The sequence below is a fragment of the Panthera tigris genome, chromosome B4 (genome assembly GCF_018350195.1).
Source record: "Panthera tigris isolate Pti1 chromosome B4, P.tigris_Pti1_mat1.1, whole genome shotgun sequence".
Classification (NCBI taxonomy): Eukaryota; Metazoa; Chordata; class Mammalia; order Carnivora; family Felidae; genus Panthera; species Panthera tigris.
The window spans coordinates 90,521,674-90,545,068 of record NC_056666.1 but is presented as its reverse complement, the minus strand read 5'-3'; the positions used below and the strand labels follow the sequence as shown (position 1 = coordinate 90,545,068).

At 41.7% G+C, this 23,395-nt stretch overlaps 2 protein-coding genes across 2 annotated transcripts in view; both read right to left on the bottom strand.

The window, feature by feature from the left end:
* HELB (DNA helicase B) overlaps window positions 1-17,119 on the bottom strand; it is a 62,405-nt gene extending 45,286 nt beyond the window's left edge. Inside the window, exon 1 of the mRNA XM_042992689.1 lies at window positions 16,903-17,119. Within this exon, the coding sequence (XP_042848623.1) occupies window positions 16,903-17,119 (217 nt within the window). The remainder of the gene's footprint in view (window positions 1-16,902) is intronic.
* Window positions 17,120-17,785: 666 nt separating this feature from the next.
* Window positions 17,786-23,395, bottom strand: part of IRAK3 (interleukin 1 receptor associated kinase 3) — a 60,992-nt gene continuing 55,382 nt past the window's right edge. Inside the window, exon 13 of the mRNA XM_042992693.1 lies at window positions 17,786-17,870. The gene's annotated coding sequence lies outside the window, so the exon portion shown is untranslated. The remainder of the gene's footprint in view (window positions 17,871-23,395) is intronic.

Genomic DNA, 23,395 nt, shown 5'->3' with positions numbered 1-23,395 from the left:
TCTGCCCCTCCCCCCTTCATGCTCTGTCTCTCTCTGTCTCAAAAATAAATTAAAAAAAAAAAAACGTTAAAAAAAATAAAATAAAATAAACGTTAAAAAAAATTTAAAAAAAAAAAGAAAAGAAATCAACATTAAAAAAAAAAAAGAATATCTAACTTAGTAACTAACTTAATTACTAAGCCAAAGGATGGCAATACTGGATAATTAAGCGAAAACAGCACATTGCAGACTAATGTGTAAAGTATGGTTACATTTTTGAAAAACAAAAACAAAACAGAAATTCACATAACTGTCTTAAGATCACACAGAAAATGTAGCTGGATAAACACTACACTGTTAGTATCAATTTCCTGTAGGGTATGGGAACAGAGAAGGAAAATAATTGACTTTTTCTTGAAATACTTTTGTGTCACTTTATTCACTAAAAGGTGCGCATAACAATTCAGGAGTTGCAATTATTTTTTAAGGTTAAACGGCACACCACTCAACAACAACCTCATAATCCATTTCCGTTCACTTAAGTGTTTGCTGATCACCTACTGTGTTTCAGGCACTGTGCTAGATGCAGGATGATGGGATGGGTCAGGCACCACGGTGCTGGTGGTAGTGGGGGGACAGGTATGCTTGTTTTCCATCCAATATCTGAGGGTTTTTTAAATTAAATTATTTGCCCCACTTAAAAATCAGAATATTTTGCATTAAAACTTTAGGCTTCCAAATTTAGTATATCTGGCAATACTGGGCCTGCATTCTCTCTTAGAAAAAATTGACATAAACTACGTACTTTGTCTCCTCTTTACATGAGGCCCATTGTCTCTAGTTGGTCATAGTTCTTACTGCCCCCTATTAAAGGCACATGTCCCTTCTCACTTGCTTTCCTCCTGTGTGCATTTGAACCTGTAACTCCTGACCTAATGAAGGCAGGGTTGTGTGGATGCAGAGGAAGTAATAGGTAAAGAGGTGTGAAGGGCATAGACTTGAGAGGGCTTGGTGACCAATTTGTGGGGGGGACGGGGTGGGGACAAGGAGACTTGCGTGGATAATTACGTCACTATCTAAAACATGGAATATAAGAAGAGAGCCCAACTTGGGGGAGGCTAAGAAAAAAGATAAGCGTTCTGTTTTGGACAGTTGGAGGTGTCTGTGGAATACCTAGATAACAGTTGAACATATGGATCCTAGGGAAATCATCAGAATAAGAGAGAAAAATTGGGGAGTTGAAGGGGTAGTTTTTATACTGACTAAAACAATGATAGTTGATGAAATTGTGCGGGGGGTGGTGGGAGAATGAACTCTAAAGAACATTCCTTGTAGACAAGAGTAGAGGAAGGCACTAGCAAAGGAGTCAGAAATGAGCATCCAGGAGACAGAGGAAAATCTAAAGTCGTCATAGAAGCCAGGGACTTAAGGAAGTTCCCCAGGAGGGGCTCCTGGGTGGCTCAGTCAGTTAAGCATCTGACTCTTGATTTTGGCCCAGGTCATGATCTCCAGCCCCAAGTCGGGCTCTGCTCTGGGTGCGGAGCCTGCTTGAAATTCTCTCTCTCCCTCTCCCTCTGCCCTTCCCCCACTCCCTCTCTACCCCTCCTACTCCCCTTTGCCCCTCTCCCTTCCTTATTCCCCTCTGCTCCTACCTCTCCTAGCATGGGTGAGTCCACACTCTCTCTCTCAAAAAAAAAAAACTTTCCCAGGAGAAAATGGTTACTACCCAAATGTCACTGGACGTCATATCTAGTCTTTCAGAACCTTATCTTAAACACAGATGGGAGTCTTGAGCTCTGTCCCAACCCTATCTCAAGCTTGGAGAGGGAACTTACACAAGTCTTTAAAAATTTGGGGGCCTCAGATACCACATCTGTAAGTAAGGAAATTGGACCAGATGATTGATCCCTAAGGTCTTTGAAGTACTAACATTCTAGGATTGTTAGAAGCTGCCTTCTCCAGCCAGCTATCACTAGTACCTGTTGTTCTTGAATCCATGCAGCTGTACGAGTGTGTGTGTGTGTGTGTGTGTGTGTGTGTGTGTGTGTGTGTGTGTGTGTTTCAGTTGCTTCTATATACAGAAGGATGACTGAGGCTCAATTTGGTCAGTTCTACCTAATGAAAAGAGGAAGCAAGTAACTGCTCCTTGAGAAACAACTTAAAGAAGCCTCTACTGTAGCTTTCCCAATTCCCATAGATCAGTTATAACATACACATGAATTTTCTTACCCTGAAGTTACTTCCAAAAGTAAATTCATAGGAATATGAGAACTGTGATTTACAAGGAACCAGTTGTTCTCTCCACCCCAGATCAATCACTTCTTACAGGGGGGAATTTCCCTTCTGGTTTCTAATGTTTTTGTTAACTATGTTATGAGTTTCTTAATGGTGACATCTTTCTCCTACATAGTAGGCCCTCAATAAGTGTGTGTTGAAACAAATGTGTTTCTCAGCTTATTCAATGTTTATGTTTATCAATTAGATTAAGAATGGGTATCTCCACTTAATTAGAGAAAGGTATGTTTAAGAAGCATAATTTCAGGGGGTGCGTGGGTGGCTCAGTTGGCTGAGCGTCTGACTCTTGGTTTCCACTCAGGTCATGATCTCACGGTTTTGTGGTTCAGGTGGAGTCTGACTCTGACCATGCCCAGAGTCTACTTGGGATTCTCTGTCTCCTCTCTCTCTGCCCCTCCTCCACTGCTTTCTATCTCTCTCTTTCAAAATAAATAAATAAACATTAAAAAAAAAAAAGAAGAAGCAGCATAATTTTAGGAGGTCCTTAAAAAGAAAATGAACCTTGGGGAAAGGAAGCATCATAAGAAAAACCTGTGGAAAATGGCAGATTCTGGAATAAAGAGAATTGGTTGTGATTCAAGTTGAAAGATGCCAAGATCAAGGAGGAGGGTGGATACAACTTATAGCTGTCACAGTGCGTGGAGTTAAACGATTATTGCTCAGTCTATGCCCACATACAGAGATGTTGCATATCCTCTTTCAACGGTAACTATCTGTTGCACTGCATGCAAGGGCAGTCGCATTTCCTGCAGGAAGGGGTAGAGGAGGGAACTGCCATCCTGAGTACTCCAGGTGCTATTACAGTTTTCTCCTGCAGGGCGGATTTTAACATCGGCTGAGCTAACACCGTTAGTCAATCCCCTCTGTGATGAACGTGCACATTTGATTTTTGTAACCTCACCATACACCTTCCCCATTAAATTCCTTCCAAAAGGATCCTGATAAGGACCAAAGCCACTTCTTGAGCATGAGGCTCATGTGCAATGGCACTTGTTAGAGTTGCCAGGTGAAACACAGGGCACCCAGATAATTTGAATTTCTGATAGACAACGAAAAATCTCTAATGTAAGTATTCCCAGAGTTTCCTGGGGTTTTGTTTTTGTTTTTGTTTTTGTTTTTGTTTTTGTTTTTGTCTAACCTGACAGCCCTGCATTCTGTATTCCATGAGGTTTCTGTTACTGATGTTTCTGATTGACTTGGTTACAAGACTTCAGCCATCCCCTCCAGGGTGCTTTTGTACCTCTGCTGCCCTCTAATGGTCACGGTTGGTCACTGGCACCAGAAAGGCTGGATCACTCCAGTCTAGAAGAATTTTGAGGGAATGGGGATGAAGCATGTCCATTCAGCAAACATTCCTGGAGCGGGATCTTGCTTTGCTCCAGGCATTGTGCTGAGCTAGCTAGCAATTCCACACCCTCAAGAAGTCCAAGGCCAAAAGACTAGAGAGATTTGTTTGCTTCTAATGTTTCTCTATTTCTGAGAGAGAGGCAGAGCACGAGCAGGGGAGAGGCAGAGAGAGAGGGGGAGACACAGAATCAGAAGCAGGCTCCAGGCTCTGAGATGCCAGCACAGAGCCTCACGCAGGGCTCAAACCCATGAACTGTGAGATCATGACCCAAGCCAAAGTCAGACACCCAACTGACTGAGCCACCCAGGCGCCCCCAAGATGAGAGATTTGTACAGAAAGCATACTGGAATCAAGGTCAGATGTCTTAGAAAAAGATGTTCTGTTCTAAAATCTGTCACTGACAGTGCTGTGCACTTAGATTTGGGAGCTTCTGTTTTGTCTTCAAAATAGAGTACAGACAGCAGGAAGGAAATAATTACTATTTGAAAAGTGCAGCAGAGTTCATCTAGAGAAAACAGCTTTGGGCAAACGCTTGGCCATGCAAAGCCAGGACACGGAGTCTAGCAAGGATGAGAAAAATTAAACATAAGTAAATAAAACTGATAAAACTGCTATAGATAAAGTGGAAAAGGGCATTATCCTTAGATGACTTATGTGGATGATCACTGATTTGGGAAATGGGCCGGAAACAGAGGATTGGGGTCTTAAAGAACAGGCAAGAGAAGAACCAGGCGAAGACACCTATTGTAAATGAGAGCATGCACGTCTAGTAGGACAGCAGCTGGCCAGCCCACGGGACAGTCTGAAATCTGAGTCTAAAGTTCCTTAATTTGCTCAGTAATCTTCCTCGATTCCTTGCAGTCTTTTATAAAGCAAGTTACAGGCAACAGCGTTGGGTCCCTAGGTCCTAGAGATGAAAGCCTGGGGCTCTGGGGCCAAGTTAGAGGGAAGGAATTGAGACAGAGCCAGAGCATGAAGGGGAGGCAAGGAAGTAGCAGTAAGAGGGGATTAAGGAGAAATGGAGCCTTGCTGGTTCCCAATGACAATAGGCCATGCAAACATCCTCCTGGAAATGCCTAGAAATAGTTGGGTGTTGACTATATTTCCTACAGTTACAAAGCATAGGTACCTGAGATATTTTACTTGTATAGGAGGGCCCCAGAAGGCTGGAGAGTTTTGTGATTCTTAAAGCTCATATATGATGAGGTTGTTGCTAATCTGTGTGATCCAGTACTGTTCCAACAGTCTGTGGTTCTTACGTGGATTCCAATCGAAAGAGAAATGATATACTAAAGGAGCACAGAGAAATGGGTGATAAAGGTCAGCTGCTGGGACCGTGGAGCGATTCCATGACACGTGTATCACACCTGGCCTTCCTCCACTAGCTCCTCGAATGCTACTCTCCTCTTGCTGACTGCCCGAGCTAGAACCCTAGAGGCATCCTCCACTTCTGGCTCTCTCCGCCCTCCCTACCCCTGCAGCTCCTCACCAAATTCTATAAATTCCACCTCCTAAAAATATGCTTACTCTGTCCGCTTATCTCTATCTCCTCTGGACCACCCCCGTGCAGGCCACCATTATGTCTTCCCGAACAACCTCCTAAAAGGTCTTGCTGACTCAAGTCATCCTAAAAATGAACCCCATCAATAGCTTCTCATTGCTCATAGCATGAAACGTGATGAAAAGTTTCTTTCTGAGCCGGCTGGTACCAGCCAACTACTGAGATCACTCAGATAACTGCTGAGTTTATCTTCTCCCCACCACCGCCCTCTTTCATCCTAAGCTCCAGCCATCCTGAATTTTGTGCAGTTCGTCGGTACGTTGGGCTCTCTCTTGCTTCAGATCTTTGTACAAGTACGACTTCCTCAAGGGAGTCTTTCCTGACCCTCCCTAGAGGGAAAGTTTCTCATTCTGTGTGGCCAGTTCTCCTAGAGATAATAATGGTAATGTTAGAAATTATAGTGTCCACTGCAAGCCAGGCATATCAAGATGATTAGTAGGAATACACCATTATGTTTGCAACAGAGTAAATAAGAATAAAGAAATAAAGCTTTAGACAATTGGTCTTTGGGATAAACTATAAACATACTTGAAATAAACTAATTAAATACTAATATCCTTATCTAAGGATATTAACCTTAAAAATATGGAAGAAACTTTCACATAAATTCAGTGATCTGAATTCTTAATGTGCAAAATTAAAAGCCACGTTCAATTTTGGGTTTTATCCAAACGTGAATTTTGACATTATCCATAAAACCAGAAAGAGATGCAGATCACATAGTGCTGTGAGGCTTGTACGACATGGCAGAATTTCAGTTTCCATTAAATAAACAATAAATGACTTTAAAAATTAAACACAAAGTTAAATTTTTCATAAAGAATTGATTTACTAAGTGCCTGCACTGTTCCTTCCTAAAATGTAAAGAAAGCGACCCCTGGTGGAATGCTGATGAAGCGTTTCTCTAGTGTTTTGAATTTATCGACTCAACCACTGTAGGGGTAATAAAGGTCTGTGTGCCAGGCATTGTGCTAGGCTCTGGAGACAAAGACAGGACTGAAAAGCGAAGTTCAGAAGGTTGAGAGGCAACGATTTTTAGAAAAAGCCGATCATAGCTGCAGGGGTTAGAGTGGAAGTAATGAATTTGGTAAGGGACTGTGGGAGAGATGGTCAGGAGTGGCTGTACAGAGTAGGGTAGCAATAGAGACAAGCTATTTGGACATGGTACCTTCCGGAAATTGTCAGTGGTTTCATTTGGTGGTGCATGAGCACTTACGGGACAGTGGAAAAGTAGGCAAGCACCTAGCCTTTATCCTATTACATTGTGCCTGTCAAATGGTCTTTGCTGGATATGAACAGAGTTGTAATAAATCCTGCACAAAAATACATTGAGTGGGCGCCTGGGTGGCTCAGTGGGTTAAGCATCCGACTTCAGCTCAAGTCATGATCTCACAGTTCGTGGGTTTGAGCTCCATGTTGGACTTCGTGCTGACAGCCCAGAGCCTGGAGCCTGCTTCGGATTCTGTGTCTCCCTCTCTCTCTGCCCCTCCCCTGCTTGCACTCTCTCTCTCCCCCCTCTCTCTCTGTCTCTCAACAATAAATAAACACTTAAAAAAGTTAAAAAATAAATAAATATCAAGGCAATGAGCAACAGCAGGGTCGCTACAGTTTATTGAGGCATTTATATGTGCCAGCAGCTTTTTCTGCATTATTTTAATCCTCACGACAACCCCATAAGCTATGTGTTGTTAGTCTCACTGTCCGGTGGAGGAGGCTAAAACTTGCATAGGTTAATGATTTGCACCGGGCATTTAGCCAGTAAGCTGTGTGGCTGAGCAATGTGACGGCCACTGTGCTACTCTGGTCCGGTGGGCCTGGACCCCAGCACTGGGTCGTCAGAAAAGATAGGGTGGATAAAGCCACGAGGACAAATGAATTCATCAAGGGAGGCTTGAGAGGGAAAGAGAAGGGGGAAGGGTGGAAGCCGAGAGAACAGCAACAGTGGAGGGAGCAGCAGAGAAGGCGAAAAGGAGAAGGCAAAGAAAACGGAGAGAGAGACCACCTAAAGGAATTAGAATTCCAGAATTCCTTTTCAGAAGGAAGTAGAATTCAACCATGTCAGACACTGCAGACAAATGAGGTGTGATCAAGTTTAGATGTTGATCACAGATGGGCAGTTAGGAGCCCACTGAGTGTCTCAGAGAGACAGATGTCCCTGGAATGGAGGACAGCCTTCTATCAAGGGAGCTGAGGAGCTGTCGGAAGTGGAAGAAGGGAGCGAGCCAGCACGGTAGGCTTTATCAAAGGGCCTGGCTGATGAGATGGAAGGGTTTCCCCGTAAATTAAATGTTGAAGAAGGTATCATTCGGAGGAGGGGCAGACATGGAGAACAAGAGGTTGACGGTAAAGTAGAAAGAATGACTGACCAAGTTGGGAAGCAACAGAGGACCCAGAGTGTAGAGGAAAACAGGCAAGAAGAGAGATACGCAGGAAGAGGGGGAAGGAGGGAGGCCCCACATACAGGGGTCTGTCTGTAAGCAGAACAGGGAAGGCAGAGTCAAGCCCAAGGCCTGCTTTTTACCTCGGAGTCGAAACCGGGGACAGTGGCTCAGAGTCAGAGGATAGGAAAGGACAGGAGGCTCGAAGAGAAGCCTTCTCACAACCACTGTGGGGTATGGAGGTTATGGATGAGCCGAGACCAGCAGGAAGGGGCTGGCTGGAGTCGGCAGGCACACGCCAGCACAGCAGGGTCTCAGTCTGGGAGCAGAGAGAGCAGATCACAGGAAACTAGAGAGGAACTAGGTAAATTTTTACGGGGCAGATATTTTGCAGGTCAGCTATGGCAGAAAAGAAATGAGAATCCTGCCAACAGTTGAAAAAATAGGGGGTAGGGTAGGGAGTGAAGCCTGGGGATGGACAAGGGTGTCGTGATAGACTGACATAAAAGGGGGAGATTGAGAGTGGAGATCTTAGTGTTGGATGCCAGTTTGGTGGGGACAAGAGGGTGGGAGCACAAGGGTAGGAAATTGTGACCCAAGGGGAAAATGCTAGGCTTTTAGTGAGAAGGCCTATCTGTGTGCCAGGCATCATGCTAAGCACATCATATATATATATATATGATTTTGCTTAGCCTTACAGCAAACCTACAAAGTAAACATTACTCTTCTCTTTTACAAGTTGATTTGCCACATGGCGTGTGCACTAAATCACAATGCTGAGGTTGAGAGGTGGAGCAGTTGGGTGATGAAAGACGAGGGTGGGTCACAAGAGGGAATTGTTCTGCTAGATTGGATTTGAAGGTTGGGGAAACAGGGAGCTGGATGTGGCTAAGTCTGACACTCCGGGAATGGCCACCACACCATGATGGCCAGGAGCAGGGATAAAGATACGAGCTAAAGGAGTAAATTATAAGCACAGAAGCAAGGGTACTGAGGAGACAGGATGAAATACCCGGATTGTATGAGCTCTAAAAGTAGTAACCTTAAGGTATGGGGCTGGCCTGGGCAGGGCTGGCGGCATAATTTATAGAGCCCAGTGCCAAATGAAAATATGAGGGCCTCCATTTAAATAGAGCACTGTTGGGGTGCCTGGGTGGCTCAGTCAGTTAAGCGTCTGAATCTTGGTTTCTGCTCAGGTCACAATCCCGTGGTTTGTGGGTTCAAGCCCCGCATCGGGCTCCTTGGTGAGGGTGCGGAGCCTGCTTGGAATTCTCTGTCTCCCTCTCTCTCTGCCCCTCCTCTGCTCACACTCTGTCTCAAAATAAATAAATTTTAAAAATTATATATAATGCTGCTAAAGTTACTAAAATATAGAAAACTCTTTCCTTTTTTTCTGCGGTCTCTTGGCCTGTCATGGTGTTTTTACTTGCAATTGCATGTTGTGGTCCCTTGGACATAGGGATACTTGCAGAGTGAGTGCAGACCCTCACAGGTGCCCCGTGGGGGCTCTGTCCCATGACTCAGTGCAAGGCCCATTGGCTTCCGATTTCTACCTCCCTGATGTGCTGCACCTGAGCTGAATGGAAATAAGTCGGTCTCTCCTTCCATAGCCCACCATTCCAACCAGAGCAGAAGGGCAGCCGTGAAGGAACCACAATTCCTGGATCGGGGTGGGCAAGAGGCTAACCCTTGCCGAGGACCCACCAGACACAGTGGTGCTGCCAGCTGTGTCTGAGAACAGAGATGGTCCTGACGTGCCCTACCTAAATGCGTCATAGGGAATGTTCACTCAGCCTCAGCCCTACCTGTGCCGGCATCCAGTCCCCAGCCAGGGCCAGGGAGCAATGATGGGACACAGGTGCACTTGCTCTGCCGACATGGCCCACTCACTACCCCAGGGAGGGGACAGGAAGGGGCAGAGTGGGCATCACTCCAACTGCTGGGGGTGTAGGAATTGAGGGGAAGTGTAGGAAGCCAAGAATCTGACCAGGGAAGGTGGGGAGACAGTGGGAGGTGGGACTCATGAACTGTGGCTCCAAGCCTCTTGAGTACTGTTCCTTCACACTTCACGTACAAAACATAAATTAAAAGGTAAAATTGTTATATTAGATTGCTAGGGCTGCTGTAGTGAAGTACCACAGACTGGGTGGCTTAAAAAGCAGAAATTTATTTCCTCACTTGTTTGGAAGCTAGAAGTCCTACATCAAGATGTCCCTTACAAGTTGGTTTCATCTGAGGCCCTTCTCCTTGGCTTGTAAACAGCCATCTTGTTTCTCTTCCTTTACCATGTCTTTCCACTGTGTCTGTGTCCTAATCTCTTCTTTGTACAAGAGAACAAGTCATATTGGATTAAGGCTTACCCCAGTGACATCATTCAACCGTGTCTTTAAAGACACCATGTTCAAAATCTTTTTTTTTTTAGCGTTTATTTATTTTCGAGAGAGAGAGAGAAGCAAAGTGTGAGTGAGGGAGGGGCAGAGAGAGAGAGAGAGGGAGACACAGAATATGAAGCAGGCTCTAGGCTCTAAGCTGTCAGCACAGAGCCTGACATGGGGCTGGAACTCCTGAACCATGAGATGACCTGAGCTGAAGCCAGACACTTAACCAACTGAGCCACCCAGGCACCCCTAAGGACCCCATGTTCAAATATAGTCCCATTCTGAGCCACTAAGTATTAGGTATTCAACATAGGAGTTTTGAGAGACACAGTTCAGCCCATAACAATTGTTAAGAGTTTCAAGACAACACTATAGAGCATTAAGCCCCAAGCAGGGGTATTTCTGTGCACGGACACTGTGTGACTACACCGGACACATGCCCCTGAAGCCAGCCCTGGGCTGGGAGACAGCAGCATGCAGCTGGAAGCATTGGACTGGCCCCTCCCAGACCTAGAGGCATCAGGTTCACAGCAGAATGAGCACCCTTCCGTGGACAGAATTGTAAATGAAGCAAAGCAGTGCACTTAATGAGAGCCAGGTTTCCTTGAGATGATAGGATGAAAATGCCTTTGAGCAGGTTGAGAATAAAGAAAAGTTTCTTTGCAAGCAAATGAACATCCCACTGCACAGAGCAGAAATGTCCAAGAGGGAGGTCAGCAGTGAGCAAATGAACTCTGGAGGGAGTGTAAAGTGTGGATGGGAGTATAAAGAGGATACATACTGGAGGACCTGACATTTCATTACTTTTCCGTTACACGGGTCTTAAATTCCCAGAATTTTTAAATTAAATTAAAATTGAATTGAATTCTGATCAAATATTAACATTTCTTGATCCAACCCCTATGGTACTTCCTATACAAATACGTAGTGTTAACTGATTGACCAGTGGAAAAGTGTTTCATGCCGATCTACCCTTGCTCTCTCGTGGCATCCGTTCCAATCAATGCAATATTTACAGAGGATGGATTATGAACATGTACCTACTGTAGCCCTAGTATACAGCCCACTCTCCCACACTGGAGACAAAATCATAATTGTTATCACAACACGGTAGTGCTCTAACAAATTAAGCTTAGTCCCTTGTATATTTGCTTGGGAGTCATTATCCTCGTTCTTATATTAGTCTCTTCCAGAGAACAACGAAAAAGACTTGTCTGCAATTATATGGATAAAAATAGAAGCAATTAATAAATTTAAAGAGCTTCTCTATAGTGGAATGTCACTATAGGAAGTTAATAGCACATGAAATAGATAAAAGCATTTTTCTTACACAGAAAGCTACCAATACTGACATATGGTGCATATGACTTTTGTTTTTTCTTTAAATCCCATCAACTAAGATTACAAAAATAATTTTAAAACTACTCAAATAATGACAATTATTTTAAAAATTAAAGTAATACATGTTCCTTGCAGAAAAAATTTTAAATATAGATAAGCAGAAAAGAAAGGTGGCATCATTATAATCCTAACACCCACTTACTTTTAGATGCTTTTGTTTATTTTTTTCTAGTCCTTTTTCTATAATTATAGACCCATTCACTTCCTTGTTGCAAAAAGTAGAATCCTGTTTACATAGTGTTTAGTAATCTGCCTTTTACCACTAACAATGTAAGATGAACATTCTTGTAGAACATTGTGTTAATGACTACATTTAGTTATAATTTATTTTTTAAATTTCCTATTATTGGACACTTACATTGATTTCTGTTATTTACTATTATACATAATGTAGAAATGTGCATCCTTCCAGCTATAATTTTTTGCACCAATACGATTATTTCCATGGGATAGATTCATAGACGTCAATAATGTCTCAAAGTGGGAGATGGAAAAAGGGGAACCCTCTTACATTGTCGGCAAGAATGCAAACTGGTGCAGCCACTCTGGAAAACAGTGTGGAGGTTCCTCAAAAAGTTAAAAATAAAACTACCTTATGATTCAGCAATTGCACTACTAGATTTTGTAAGATTTTATTTTTAAGTAATCTCTACACCCAACTTGGAGCTCGAAATTACAACCCCAGGATCAGGGGTCACATGCCCCACTGACTGAGCCCTCCTGCACTACTAGGAATTTACAAAATACAAATACTAAATAATAATACAAAAATAACTCAAAAATACTAATTCGAAGGGATGCATGAACCCTGATGTTTATAGCAGCATTATCTACAATAGCCATTATGGAAAGAGCTCAAATGTCCATCAATGGATGAATGGATAAAGAAGATGTGGTATATTTATACAATAGAATATTACTCAGTCATAAAAAAGAATGAAATCTTGCCATTTTTGCAATGATTTGGGTGGAGGTAGAGTGAGCTTAGAGTGTGCTAAGTGAAATAAGTCAAAGAAAGACAAATAACATGATTTTACTCATGTGGAATTTAAAAAACAAAACAAATGATCATAGGGGAAAAAAGAGAGGTAAACCAAGAAACAAGACATTTAACTATATAGAACAAACCGATGGTTGCCGGAGGGGAGGTGGGTGGGGGGATGGGGACTAAATAGTGTACTTGTCATTAGCACCAGGTATTATATGTAGGTGTTGAATCACTAAATTAATTGGACTCCTCAGGGCTCCTCAGTGGCTCAGTCGGTTAAGCATCTGACTCTGAATTTTGGCTCAGGTCAAGATCTCACGGTTTATGGAATCGAGCCCGACTCTCTCTGGGCCTCTTCCCCTGCTCTCACTCTCTCTCTCTCTCTCAAATAAATAAATAAACATTTAAAAAATTGTACACCTGAAACTAACATATGCTGTATGTTAACTAACTGCAACTTAAACAAAAACTTAAGGGGGCGCCTGGGTGGCTCAGTCGGTTAAGCTTCGGACTTTGGCTCAGGTCATGATCTCATGGTCTGTGAGTTCAAGCTCCGCATCGGGCTCTGTGCTGACAGCTCAGAGCCTGGAGTCTGCTTCGGATTCTGTGTCTCCCTGTCTCTCTACCCCTCCCCTGCTGACATTCTCCCTCTCTCTCTCTCTCTCAAAAATAAACATTAAAAAGAAATTTAAAAAAAACTTAAGAAAAAAGTCTCAAAGTATATGCATGTTTTTAAGCCTTTTAAAGAAAAATACCTTTAATCAGGAAGAAAAGGTTAAGAACTCATCTGCTTGTACAATTATTAGGTATTTCCACTTAGAGAAGTATAGTGAAAAGCATACCAGATTAAAGCAATAAGATCAAGGTTGAATTTTTGCCTTGTCCATTGACAAACTGTAAGACCTTGATTCATTACTCAACCCTTTTAGGTCTTGTTGTCATTAGAGTTGACAATGAGTCAACAATACAGTTGTGCTTGAAGTTAAATTAGTTAGATCCACACACAGTAAATATGAACAGGAACAAACCAGGAGAATATCCATGAATATATAAATGGGAAGAATGGGAACTCAAATACAAATGTAACTTAGTCACCAGGCATTCAGTGACATTTCTTTAGGTCCTGTTTGGGCAAAGACATGTTGGTTGACCGTAGCTACACAAGAAACAGATGGCGAGCTGCCAAGCTGAAGGTGATCCCCCAGGCCCTGCCCAGGGAGTGGCAGCCTTGGCTAGGCAACCTCAAACATCATAGTGACCTTGAAGGCACTGTTTCCCTAGTGCATGAGATGGTCTCCAGCTTCCTTCACCAAGAAATACTTACAATCAATCAGTCCCCCTGTACCATATCATACTGCTTCATATATAGCTTGCCTATAAGGAGATAATACACTAATATGTTGACGTGAGAATTCAATTCTCTGGACAGTTAGGCTTTTCATTATAAAGTAGAAAATCAGTATGCTGATTTTTATCAACCTCTATGAACTTGATCACTTCAGATCTGCCATTGAGAGATAAGTCCATTCCAAGGAGACTGAAGAATTCTAGCCTCTGAGATGGCAGGGCTAAGATGGACTCCCCAATATTCACCAAGGTCAGTGCCACTCTGGTGGAAGCCGATCTGGGGTATCAGTCACTCCTATTGGGTGTGAATTGCTCTCTTTAAACTCCAAAAAGTAATGGATAAAATATTTTGTTAAGTGTTTCATTTGTTTAATAGACATCAGTGAGTAATTTCATACCCTGGAGGAGGTCACAGTCTTAACTCCGAAAAGAGACATAAACAATATGATAATGATTACAAACAATAAGCAAAATGCAAAAGTTTATAAATCTAAATTACTGAGAGAGAACAGAGGAGATGATTATATCAGGGAAGTTTGAGAAGGATTCATGGAGGAAGTAATATTTATGATAGCTCATGAATGGTGTATAAGGATATACCTAGCTGAAGGTGGGGTGAGGAGAGGCGAGCATTCCAGATAGTTGGAACAGCATGTGCTAAGGCATGGAAATGAGAAGGGACATGGTGTGCTTTAGGAATCATAACAAATTTAGTGGGACTAGAACAAAAAATACAAAATCTATGGAAAGGAACAAGAAAGAGGTAGTAATGGGATTAAATACTAGAAAGATAGTTTGGGACCAGCTTATGAAGGTCATTTTATGCTATTTAAAGGAGCTTGGATCATATCTTGTAGTCAAGATAGAGAAACATGTTGCAAAAGTGAGATAAAGTCAGAGTTGACTGGATTTTTTCCTAAAGATTTTTTAATTACTGGAAAGACATTAACCTGAAGGAGGATACTTGGTGAAGTGCCACATGGTTCTGAAGTTGACTCTATCCTGTAGAATACTTTTTATCAACAATTTTGTGGATAAAGTAACTTCATCAAATTGTCCAATCATGCAAGCCTGGAAAAAAAAATGCTAAAATGTTGAATGATTGAATTAAAAATTTGAAAGACTACACTATCAACAATAGCCAAAGTATGGAAAGAGCCCAAATGTCCACCAAAGGGTGAATGGATAAAGAAGATGTGGTGTATACACACACACACACACACACACACACACACACACACACACAATGGAGGATTACTTGGCAATCAAAAAGAATGAAATCTTGCCATTTGCAACTACATAGAGGGAACTTGAGGGTATTATGCTAAGTGAAATTAGTCAGAGAGAGACAAATATCCTATAATTTCACTCATATGAGGACTTTAAGATACAAAACAGATGAACATAAGGGAAGGGAAGCAAAAATAATATAAAAATAGGGAGGAGGACAAAACATAAGAGACTCTTAAATATGGAGAACAAGCAGAGGGGTTGTGGGAGGGGGGATGGGCTAAATGGGTAAGGGGCATTAAGTAATCTACTCCTGAAATCATTGTTGCACTATATGCTAACTTGGATGTAAATTAAAAAATAAATTGATTAAAAAAATTTGAAAGACACTTCTAAAAATGTTTATTGAGCATCTATTATGTCTCAGGAAATTTTCTAAGTGCTGGGGATCCAGTCATGACCATGTCAAAGTCCTTGGCTTCATAGAGTTTGTATTCTAGGGAAGAAGACTGATGATAAACAAATAGATAAGTATATAAAACAGCATCATGCACTGACACATGAATTGAAGGAAACTGGTACATTGTAAAAGAGGATAGGGAGTAAGAGCAGAGAGAGAAATTCTGGAGGAAGAGAGTTCCAGGCAGGGGAACAGCAAGTGCAAAGTCCTGAGATGGAAACAAGGTTGGCATGCAAGAAGGCTAGAGTGGCTGCAGCTGACATATGATGGGGAGCATGATAAGAGATGAGAGTGGTAAGAAATGGAGTGAGGGGCTGCCTCAAAATGTTGGATCAGTGATTCCAAATAAACAAGATAGCAGTGAACCACAATGTGTATTAAGTCATTCAAAACTAGTTGGATGGTGTTAAGGCGATAAACATATAATAAGCTCTGGGTTTTATTTTGTGAAAATCAATTACACAAGGAAAAGATGAAGGAGATCTATGCTATCGGCTGTTTATGTGAAAAAGATCTCAAGGCCGTGGTAGATCCCCAGGCTAGTAGGAGCTCGTATGAAATGGTGGCTTTGACAGACACACATACCGACACTTAACACAAACTCAGACTAGATTCACAGAAACATAGCCCAGTTAAGTAACAGAATAAACTAATACTCTTTTTACATACAATATTTAAAGTATTACGTTTGATTTGGTATGATAAATTTTAAGAGAGCTGTTGATTTAAAATGTTTCCCATTATTCAATGACAAGGATGCTGAGAAAAGTAAACACATCCACTCATACATATTTTTCTCAGCTTCCCATCATTTCGGAGCTCTGCTTATTTACATATTTACGTATGTATATATTTACTCACTGTATGCCCAACAAGGTGTTCAGACTCACAACCCTGAGATCAAGAGTGGCGTGCTCCCCCGACTAAGCCCACCAGGTGCCCCGTGAGCTCTGCTAGTGTAGAGCTCTTAGATCTCAAGTGAGAAACGATCCCATGCGGACACAAGCATGGTTTTACAGACTGGGAAGTGGAGGCTGTCATTTTGGGCTCTTCAAGCCACTGAACCAAGGAGAAAGATGTAGCTTATGACACAGGTTCTGGGTATTGATTGCCGCTGTCAAGGGGGAAATGAGATTGGGGAGCACAAGGAGGACAGGAAGGCCTGAAATCCGGGGAACTCCGCTTACTAACAGTTCCATCTCCAGCGATGAAAGTTAACGTCAATTCCAGCACCAATAAAGACCACTGAGGGCTCACACCCTTTAGCAGTGAAGGTTTGGCACACACCATCAGGGAAGGAAACCGAGAGACCCAAAGTGCCGGCCGAGGCCAAGGGAGCATGGAAGGAGAGTGAAATTGCATCCTGGTGACCAATCACAGAAACAAAGACAATAGCAGCCGCGCAGGCTTCCTTTGTTTTGTATGTATTTGTGTCTGTTCACCACTTACTTACTTTCCCTCTCTTTTCTCCTATATTGTATAAGAATTGTTGGAGATGATTATTAGAAAATTTAGGCAGAAGATATATTAAAATCACCTGGAGACAGATATAATGACTGATGAGAGCCTGTACATCTTTTGAAAGAGTGACAGCACCTTCGATTATTTGACGAATATTTGCATGATATTGTTACTGTTACCGGAAATTGAAACAGAAGGTAGAAAGGCAAGAATAAATGCTGAATAGCCACAGGGTAGGATTTGTCTGTTCTTGCCCTTCTGTGCTTTCCTTTGTAGTTTAAAGAAAACTGCATCTCCTGGATGCCCTTGACAGCTGACTCCTCGTTATAGAACCCGGAAGAACTAGAGGAGCCTTTTCTTTCTCTGCTTCTTATTGGGCCCCTGGCAGTAACATAGGAGCTGCACAGGTGGTGGTCGGTCCACGTTCCCGCTTTCTTCCATGGAAATGCATCAGCATTGCACGCATCAGGAGCAAGCTCTCTGTGGCCTCAGCAGAACAGTGGTCACGGCTCTTAGTTACACCTCTTCTCTTTTTTTCTCCTTCATGCACAACAGTGAAAGTGGCTTCCTGTGGTTCTTAATCTCTGGATAGCTACACATTTTCCTTTTCTTTTTTTTTTTTTTCCTCTTCTGGCCTTTCCAAGTCTTTGATAACCAACTCCCAATATTAAATTCCATCTGTTTGAAATAACTAGCAGGGGTTCTAGTTTTCCGTAAGGACAAATACTGATACAGATGAACCCATGGCCCAACCTCTGCAAAGAAACCATGGAGTAGATGGGGAGGAAAAGGATGGTCATTGACAGGCCAGGAAAAAAAAAATGGGGAGATCAGATAACAGGATGTCTTTATAAAGTCCAGGATAGCATATTGTGATTTCTGATGTGTAGCAGCTTCAGGTAAGAATGGAGTCCAGAGGGTGTGGCCTTGGAAATAGTGGCTGAAGTAAAGTAGAGGTGTAGTTTCACTGTGATTGATGAGATCTGTGATGCAGGGATGCTACTTGGGTCACTCAAATGGCCATTGAAACAAGGACAAACGATGCTGGGATTATGACATAGGGAGAAAGATGAGAACATGTTAGATTATGTCTTCTAAAATACGGTAATAATTTTTTTTTTTAGAGAAATACATTTTAATGGCCAAGACAGAATATTAGAAATCATATGAATTATTTCCCCCTCTTCAAACTGCTAAACAAATGCATAATGATTGCTCTGCCTCTTGTCTCAAGCCTTAGAGCTACTGGCAGTGACTTAATACAAACATGCACACTTGGCTTTGTAAGCATACTGGAATCTCACATTTTCCTCCAGGGCACATAAAATAAAAATAATAAAAGTCACAGATTTATATTTGCCCTTGGCTGAGATCACTGCAGCTCTTTTCTTAAAAAAAAAAAAAAAAATCCTGAAAGAAAAATCCCGTGTTACAAACATAAAATAAAAAGATATATCAGAAGATCCAATGTTTAATGGTCCAGCAAGTGCACTGTAATTAGCTAATATGCTTTCAGAATGACATGAAATTATCGTTAGTGAATAATGGGATTAAGAAGACTACCGGAAGTTATGCATACTTCACCCCAATGTGCTGTCAGAGTGACTTCATTTTACACTCTATTTGCGTACTAGATTCCTTAACCTCTCTTTTGCTGAAATCTCTGCAGTGATGATACAGTTAATATTACCCGGCATTTCTCTTCCAGGAAACACAAAAATAGCACCAACACGTCAATTTGGTATCAAGAGAACAAAATTTGTGGCAGGGTCATGCTCCTAAAAAGCCAGCACGAATTTATCTTTTAGCTGGATTTGCCTGTGTTTTTATCATATTTACTGTCCCCTGTAACTTACGCCCACAAAACAGTCCCTCCAGGATAGAGCTCATTAGAATTGGCATTTTACCCTGGAGTACACTTTGCTATTTCCCGTTATAATTAATGTATCGTGGGCCCCATTAGCATTGTTACATAGGCTCCATCTCTACCTGCTAGAGAAAAACACTGTATTCTGTCACACTTTCTCTGCACTGTGGCAAGTTTTATCTTCAACTCATAACTACAGCCCCGAGTCTACTAAATTCAGCAGGTTAAAAGTCGTATGTAGGTTAAAAAGGGATAATGGGACCTAAGTCTGAGGAAGGGATAATTTATGGTTAAAAATTTCTCTCTCCAAAGATCTTTTAATTTTTTTTTTTTAACTGTAGGCTATTCCTTGCAGTGCTAATTTGTAAGGATAGAGCTTAAGGGTAATTTTTAAATATTTTACCAAAATCAACTGTAATTACAAAGCATTGTGCACTGTGATCTGTTCTCCACTCTTCTGTATTTTAGCTGGTCTGGTTTTTGCATCTTGGCTTGCTTTTTAATTTGTTACCTTTTTTAATTTTAATTAGGCTCCACACCCAATATGGGGCTTGAACTCATGACCCTGAGATCAAGATTGCACAGTTCAGGGGTGCCTGGGTGGCTCAGTTGGTTAAGCATCTGACTCCGGCTCAGGTCATGATCTCGCGGCCTGTGAGTTTGAGCCCCGCGTCAGGCTCTGTGCTGACAGCTCAGAGCCTGGAGCCTGTTTCAGATTCTGTGTCTCCCTCTTTCTCTGACCCTCCCCCATTCGTGCTGTCTCTCCCTGTCTCAAAAATAAATAAACATTAAAAAAAATTAAAAAAAAAAAGAATTGCACAGTTCACCCACTGAGCTAGCCAGGCACCCATTGGATTGCCTTTTTATAAGTCCTCTCAAAACTTGTTATTCAGGAGATACAAGATAGATCTATGTGGGAGCTTCAGTCGCTGAGGCTGTACGATAGAAATAAGGGCAATGGAACAGAAATATTATTGGTGGTTGATAGTTGTTATCAAGGGCACAGCTAAGCAAAGAGGTAAATATCAACATGTATACAATATTTTTTTCCAACATAAAAATACCTTTATTATTTTCTGGTAATAAAAATGATACATGCTCATTATACAAGTTTTAAATACATAAAAGTCAAAAGAAAGTAAAGATCACCCAAATCCCATAGCCCAGAGAAAGACATCATTTTTGGCAAAGATCTCTGTATGAAACATATATTATTTTAAAATATCCAGTGTTAGAAATGGGCCCATATTAAACATATTATTCTATATCTTGCTTTTTCACTCCATAATATTTCAGGGACAGATTTCCATAGCAATAAATGCAATCTAAATAATATTTAATGACAGTTGTATATGACTCAATAGTATATATGTGCTAGAATTTATGTAACCCATTTTCTGTTGAAGGATATTTAGGCCATTTCCAAAGTTTTAATATCATGAATATCAAAAAGTACATCTTTGCCCTCATGTTTACATACTTGTGTAGTTTTTATTCTTTAGGACAAATTGTAAACAAATTGCTGGGTAAAAGTGTATCATTTAAATGTTTGGTATATATTGCCAAATTTGATACATACTGTCTCTAGAAAAGTTGTACCAGTCTTCACCCCTGCCAACAGTGAACAAGAATGTCCCTTTGTTCATATTTTGTCAATTACTTTGATATTTGCCAATCTTGGAGAATACAATTAATACAAATAAGATAAACACACATGTTATTTCTGTTTTTATTTTCAAATAGGGTATGCCTTTAATTTTTTAAAGTTTACTTTTTTATTTTTGAGGGAGAGAGAGAGTGCATGTGGCACATGTGCACAAGCAGGGAAGAGGCAGAGAGAGAGGGAGAGAGAGAATCCCAAATAGGCTCTGTCAGGGCAGAGCCCAATGTGGGCATCAAACCCTGCAACCATGAGATCATGACCTGAGCCAAAATCAAGAGTCAGACACTTGACTGACTAAGCCACCTAGGTGCCCCAGGAATACCTAATTTTTAAGTTATCCGTTTTCAGAGCAAATATTTTCTGGATTTGAATAAAGAGTTTTCAATTTGTGTCCATACTTCACTATCAGCGTGACTTGGGATAAGAGTCAACTTTCTTGATATCATTTTCCTTGCTATTATAGTAACAGAACCCAGCTCAGTTGGCATTCAGAGTGTAGGTAATGAAAGCACTTATCACACTATTAGACACCTCAGTGTTAACTGAGTCTGAATCTCCTGCACGTAAGTTCTTTCTACCTGCTTACTCTCCATTGCAATCAATGTTGGTCTGTAAGAAATTTTAAAATTAAGGAGCCAATACAAAACTTTGGAAATATTCACTTGCTATTTATAGAGATTGCCACAAAGTTTTCAACAAGACAGATGACATTAATAAGAAGGCTCTAAAGTGAAGGCTTGGTAAGCAGTGTAGATCTTTGGAATAAAAATGCCTTCCAAGAAAATACTTGCATGTCAAGTTCAATGGACCATCAAATATATACAAATAATTTGACAGAAATATGGAAACAAAATACCACAAGTATCAGTTTATCCCCTATCAAATGTTGGTTTATCATTGCTTAGAAATGGTTTGGGAATATTTTCTACCATGAATCATATCTATAAACAATGTATACACAATGTCTAATTCCTCCTTTCAAAGATATCTCAGATTTAATACTTAATATTAATAACTTTTCTCTGAGAATAGTGGGATGGAACCATCTAAGCAAATGAATAATGGTAGTATGGGTATTAGAAAGATGCACTTTAGGGGCGTCTGGCTGGCTCAGTCAAAAGAGCATGTGACTTTTTTTTTTTAATGTTACTTATTTTTGAAAGAGTGTGAGTGGGGGAGGGTAAGAGAGAGAGGGACAGAGACTTAGGATCTGGAGTGAGCTCTGTGTTGTCAGCAGAGAGCCCGATGTGGGGCTAGAATTCACAAACTGCAAGATCATGACCTGAGCCAAAGCTGGTCGTCGCTCAACCAACTGAGCCACCCAGGCATCCCATGAAGAACATGCAACTCTTGATCTCAGGGTCACAAGTTGAAGCCCCATGTTGGGTGTAGAGATTACTGAAATAAATAAAACTTTAAAAAAGAGAAAAGAAGGGCGCCTGGGTGGCTCAGTCAGTTGAGCGACCGACTTCTGCTCAGGTCACGATCTCGCGGTCTGTGAGTTCGAGCCCCGCGTCAGGCTCTGTGCTGATGGCTCAGAGCCTGCAGCCTGCCTCGGATTCTGCGTCTCCCTCTCTCTCTGCCCTTCCCCTGCTCAGGCTCTGTCTCTCTCTGTCTCTCAAAAATGAATAAACGTTAAACAAAAAAAGAGAGAGAGAAAAGAAAGATGCACTTTGGGTGCAATGTAGATGACAGTCGTGATATACTAGATACCAATGATTTTGAAGATATTCTAAATGACTATTTGGTTCATTCATTTTATAAATATTGATCAGGCCATATTATGTACCAGGTACCATACTCATTGTTACAGACACAAAAATGAGCAGGATATAGTCCCCGTCCTCAAGAAGTTTCAGTTTTGTGGAGAAGAGAGAAGTCAACAGACAATTACATTGTGGAGTGATAGGGAAGTGAGGCATGTGTAGGTGCTTCAGAGTCCTTAGGAGCAGCCAGTTGAAGGTGTCGTTGGTAGCTAGACGAATGTCCTGGACAAATCATAGGTCAATGGAAGAATCGGACCTGTCATGATTGCCATATATCACAGACTGCCTGGTGCACACTAATAGCAAAGCAACCAGTTACCATGGAGACATCAGCTGTACAATAGGGTGAGGGGAAACCTCTGTGAATCCCTACGGAAGGGCTGGCAGAGAAGCTGGAGTCTAAGTCCAGACAACACTCAGAGATGACTCAGTGAGGCTGGTCTCCTGGAGAGCCACCAGTTAGCATTAGAATCGAGATTACAACTTTCCCATGTTGTTTCCTTTCATCCATCCGCTCATTTACTGACTAGAACATAAGCTCCATGAGGGCAGAGATCTTTGTTGGGTGTGATTTTTTAAAAAAAAATAATTCTTAATGCTTATTTACTTTTGAGAGAGATAGAGAGCAGGAGGGGTGGACAGAGAGGGAGACACAGAATCCAAAGCAGGCTCCAGTCACTGAGCTGTCCGCACAGACCCCCACACAGGGCCCAAACCCACGAACTTCTCAAGATCATGACCTGAGCTGAAGTTGGACGCTTAACCAGCTGAGCCACCCAGGCGCCCTCAGTTGGGTGTGATCTTCACTGTGTCCCCAGCTCCCAGAACAATGCCTGACATAAAGGAGGCTGTTGATAAATATTTGTTCAGTGAATGAATGGTTAGATCAATGAATTCATTTAACTTACATCTAATGACTAAAGAGGTGGGTAACTGTTAACAGAGGAACAGGATAGTGAAAAAAGGCAGAAGACATGGCAAGCCTTGTGTGTTTACTGAAAACCTGTTGGAATCAACAAGTGAGCTCTCACCTCTATCCCTTTCTATAAAAGCTTGAATCTGTGGGGGCTTCTGTATGCAATGTGGAATACAAGAAAGAGTGTGGGCTTTGATATCAGACAGCTGTGCTTTAAAATCCTGGCTCTTCCAGTTCTGCGAAAACCCCAGGCTCGTTATTTAACCTCTCTAAGTCAGTTTTCTCATCATAAAATGGGATTTGTACCTTCAGTGTGGCTGTGAAGGCTTAACAGGAAAAAGCATGAAATGCTTTGGA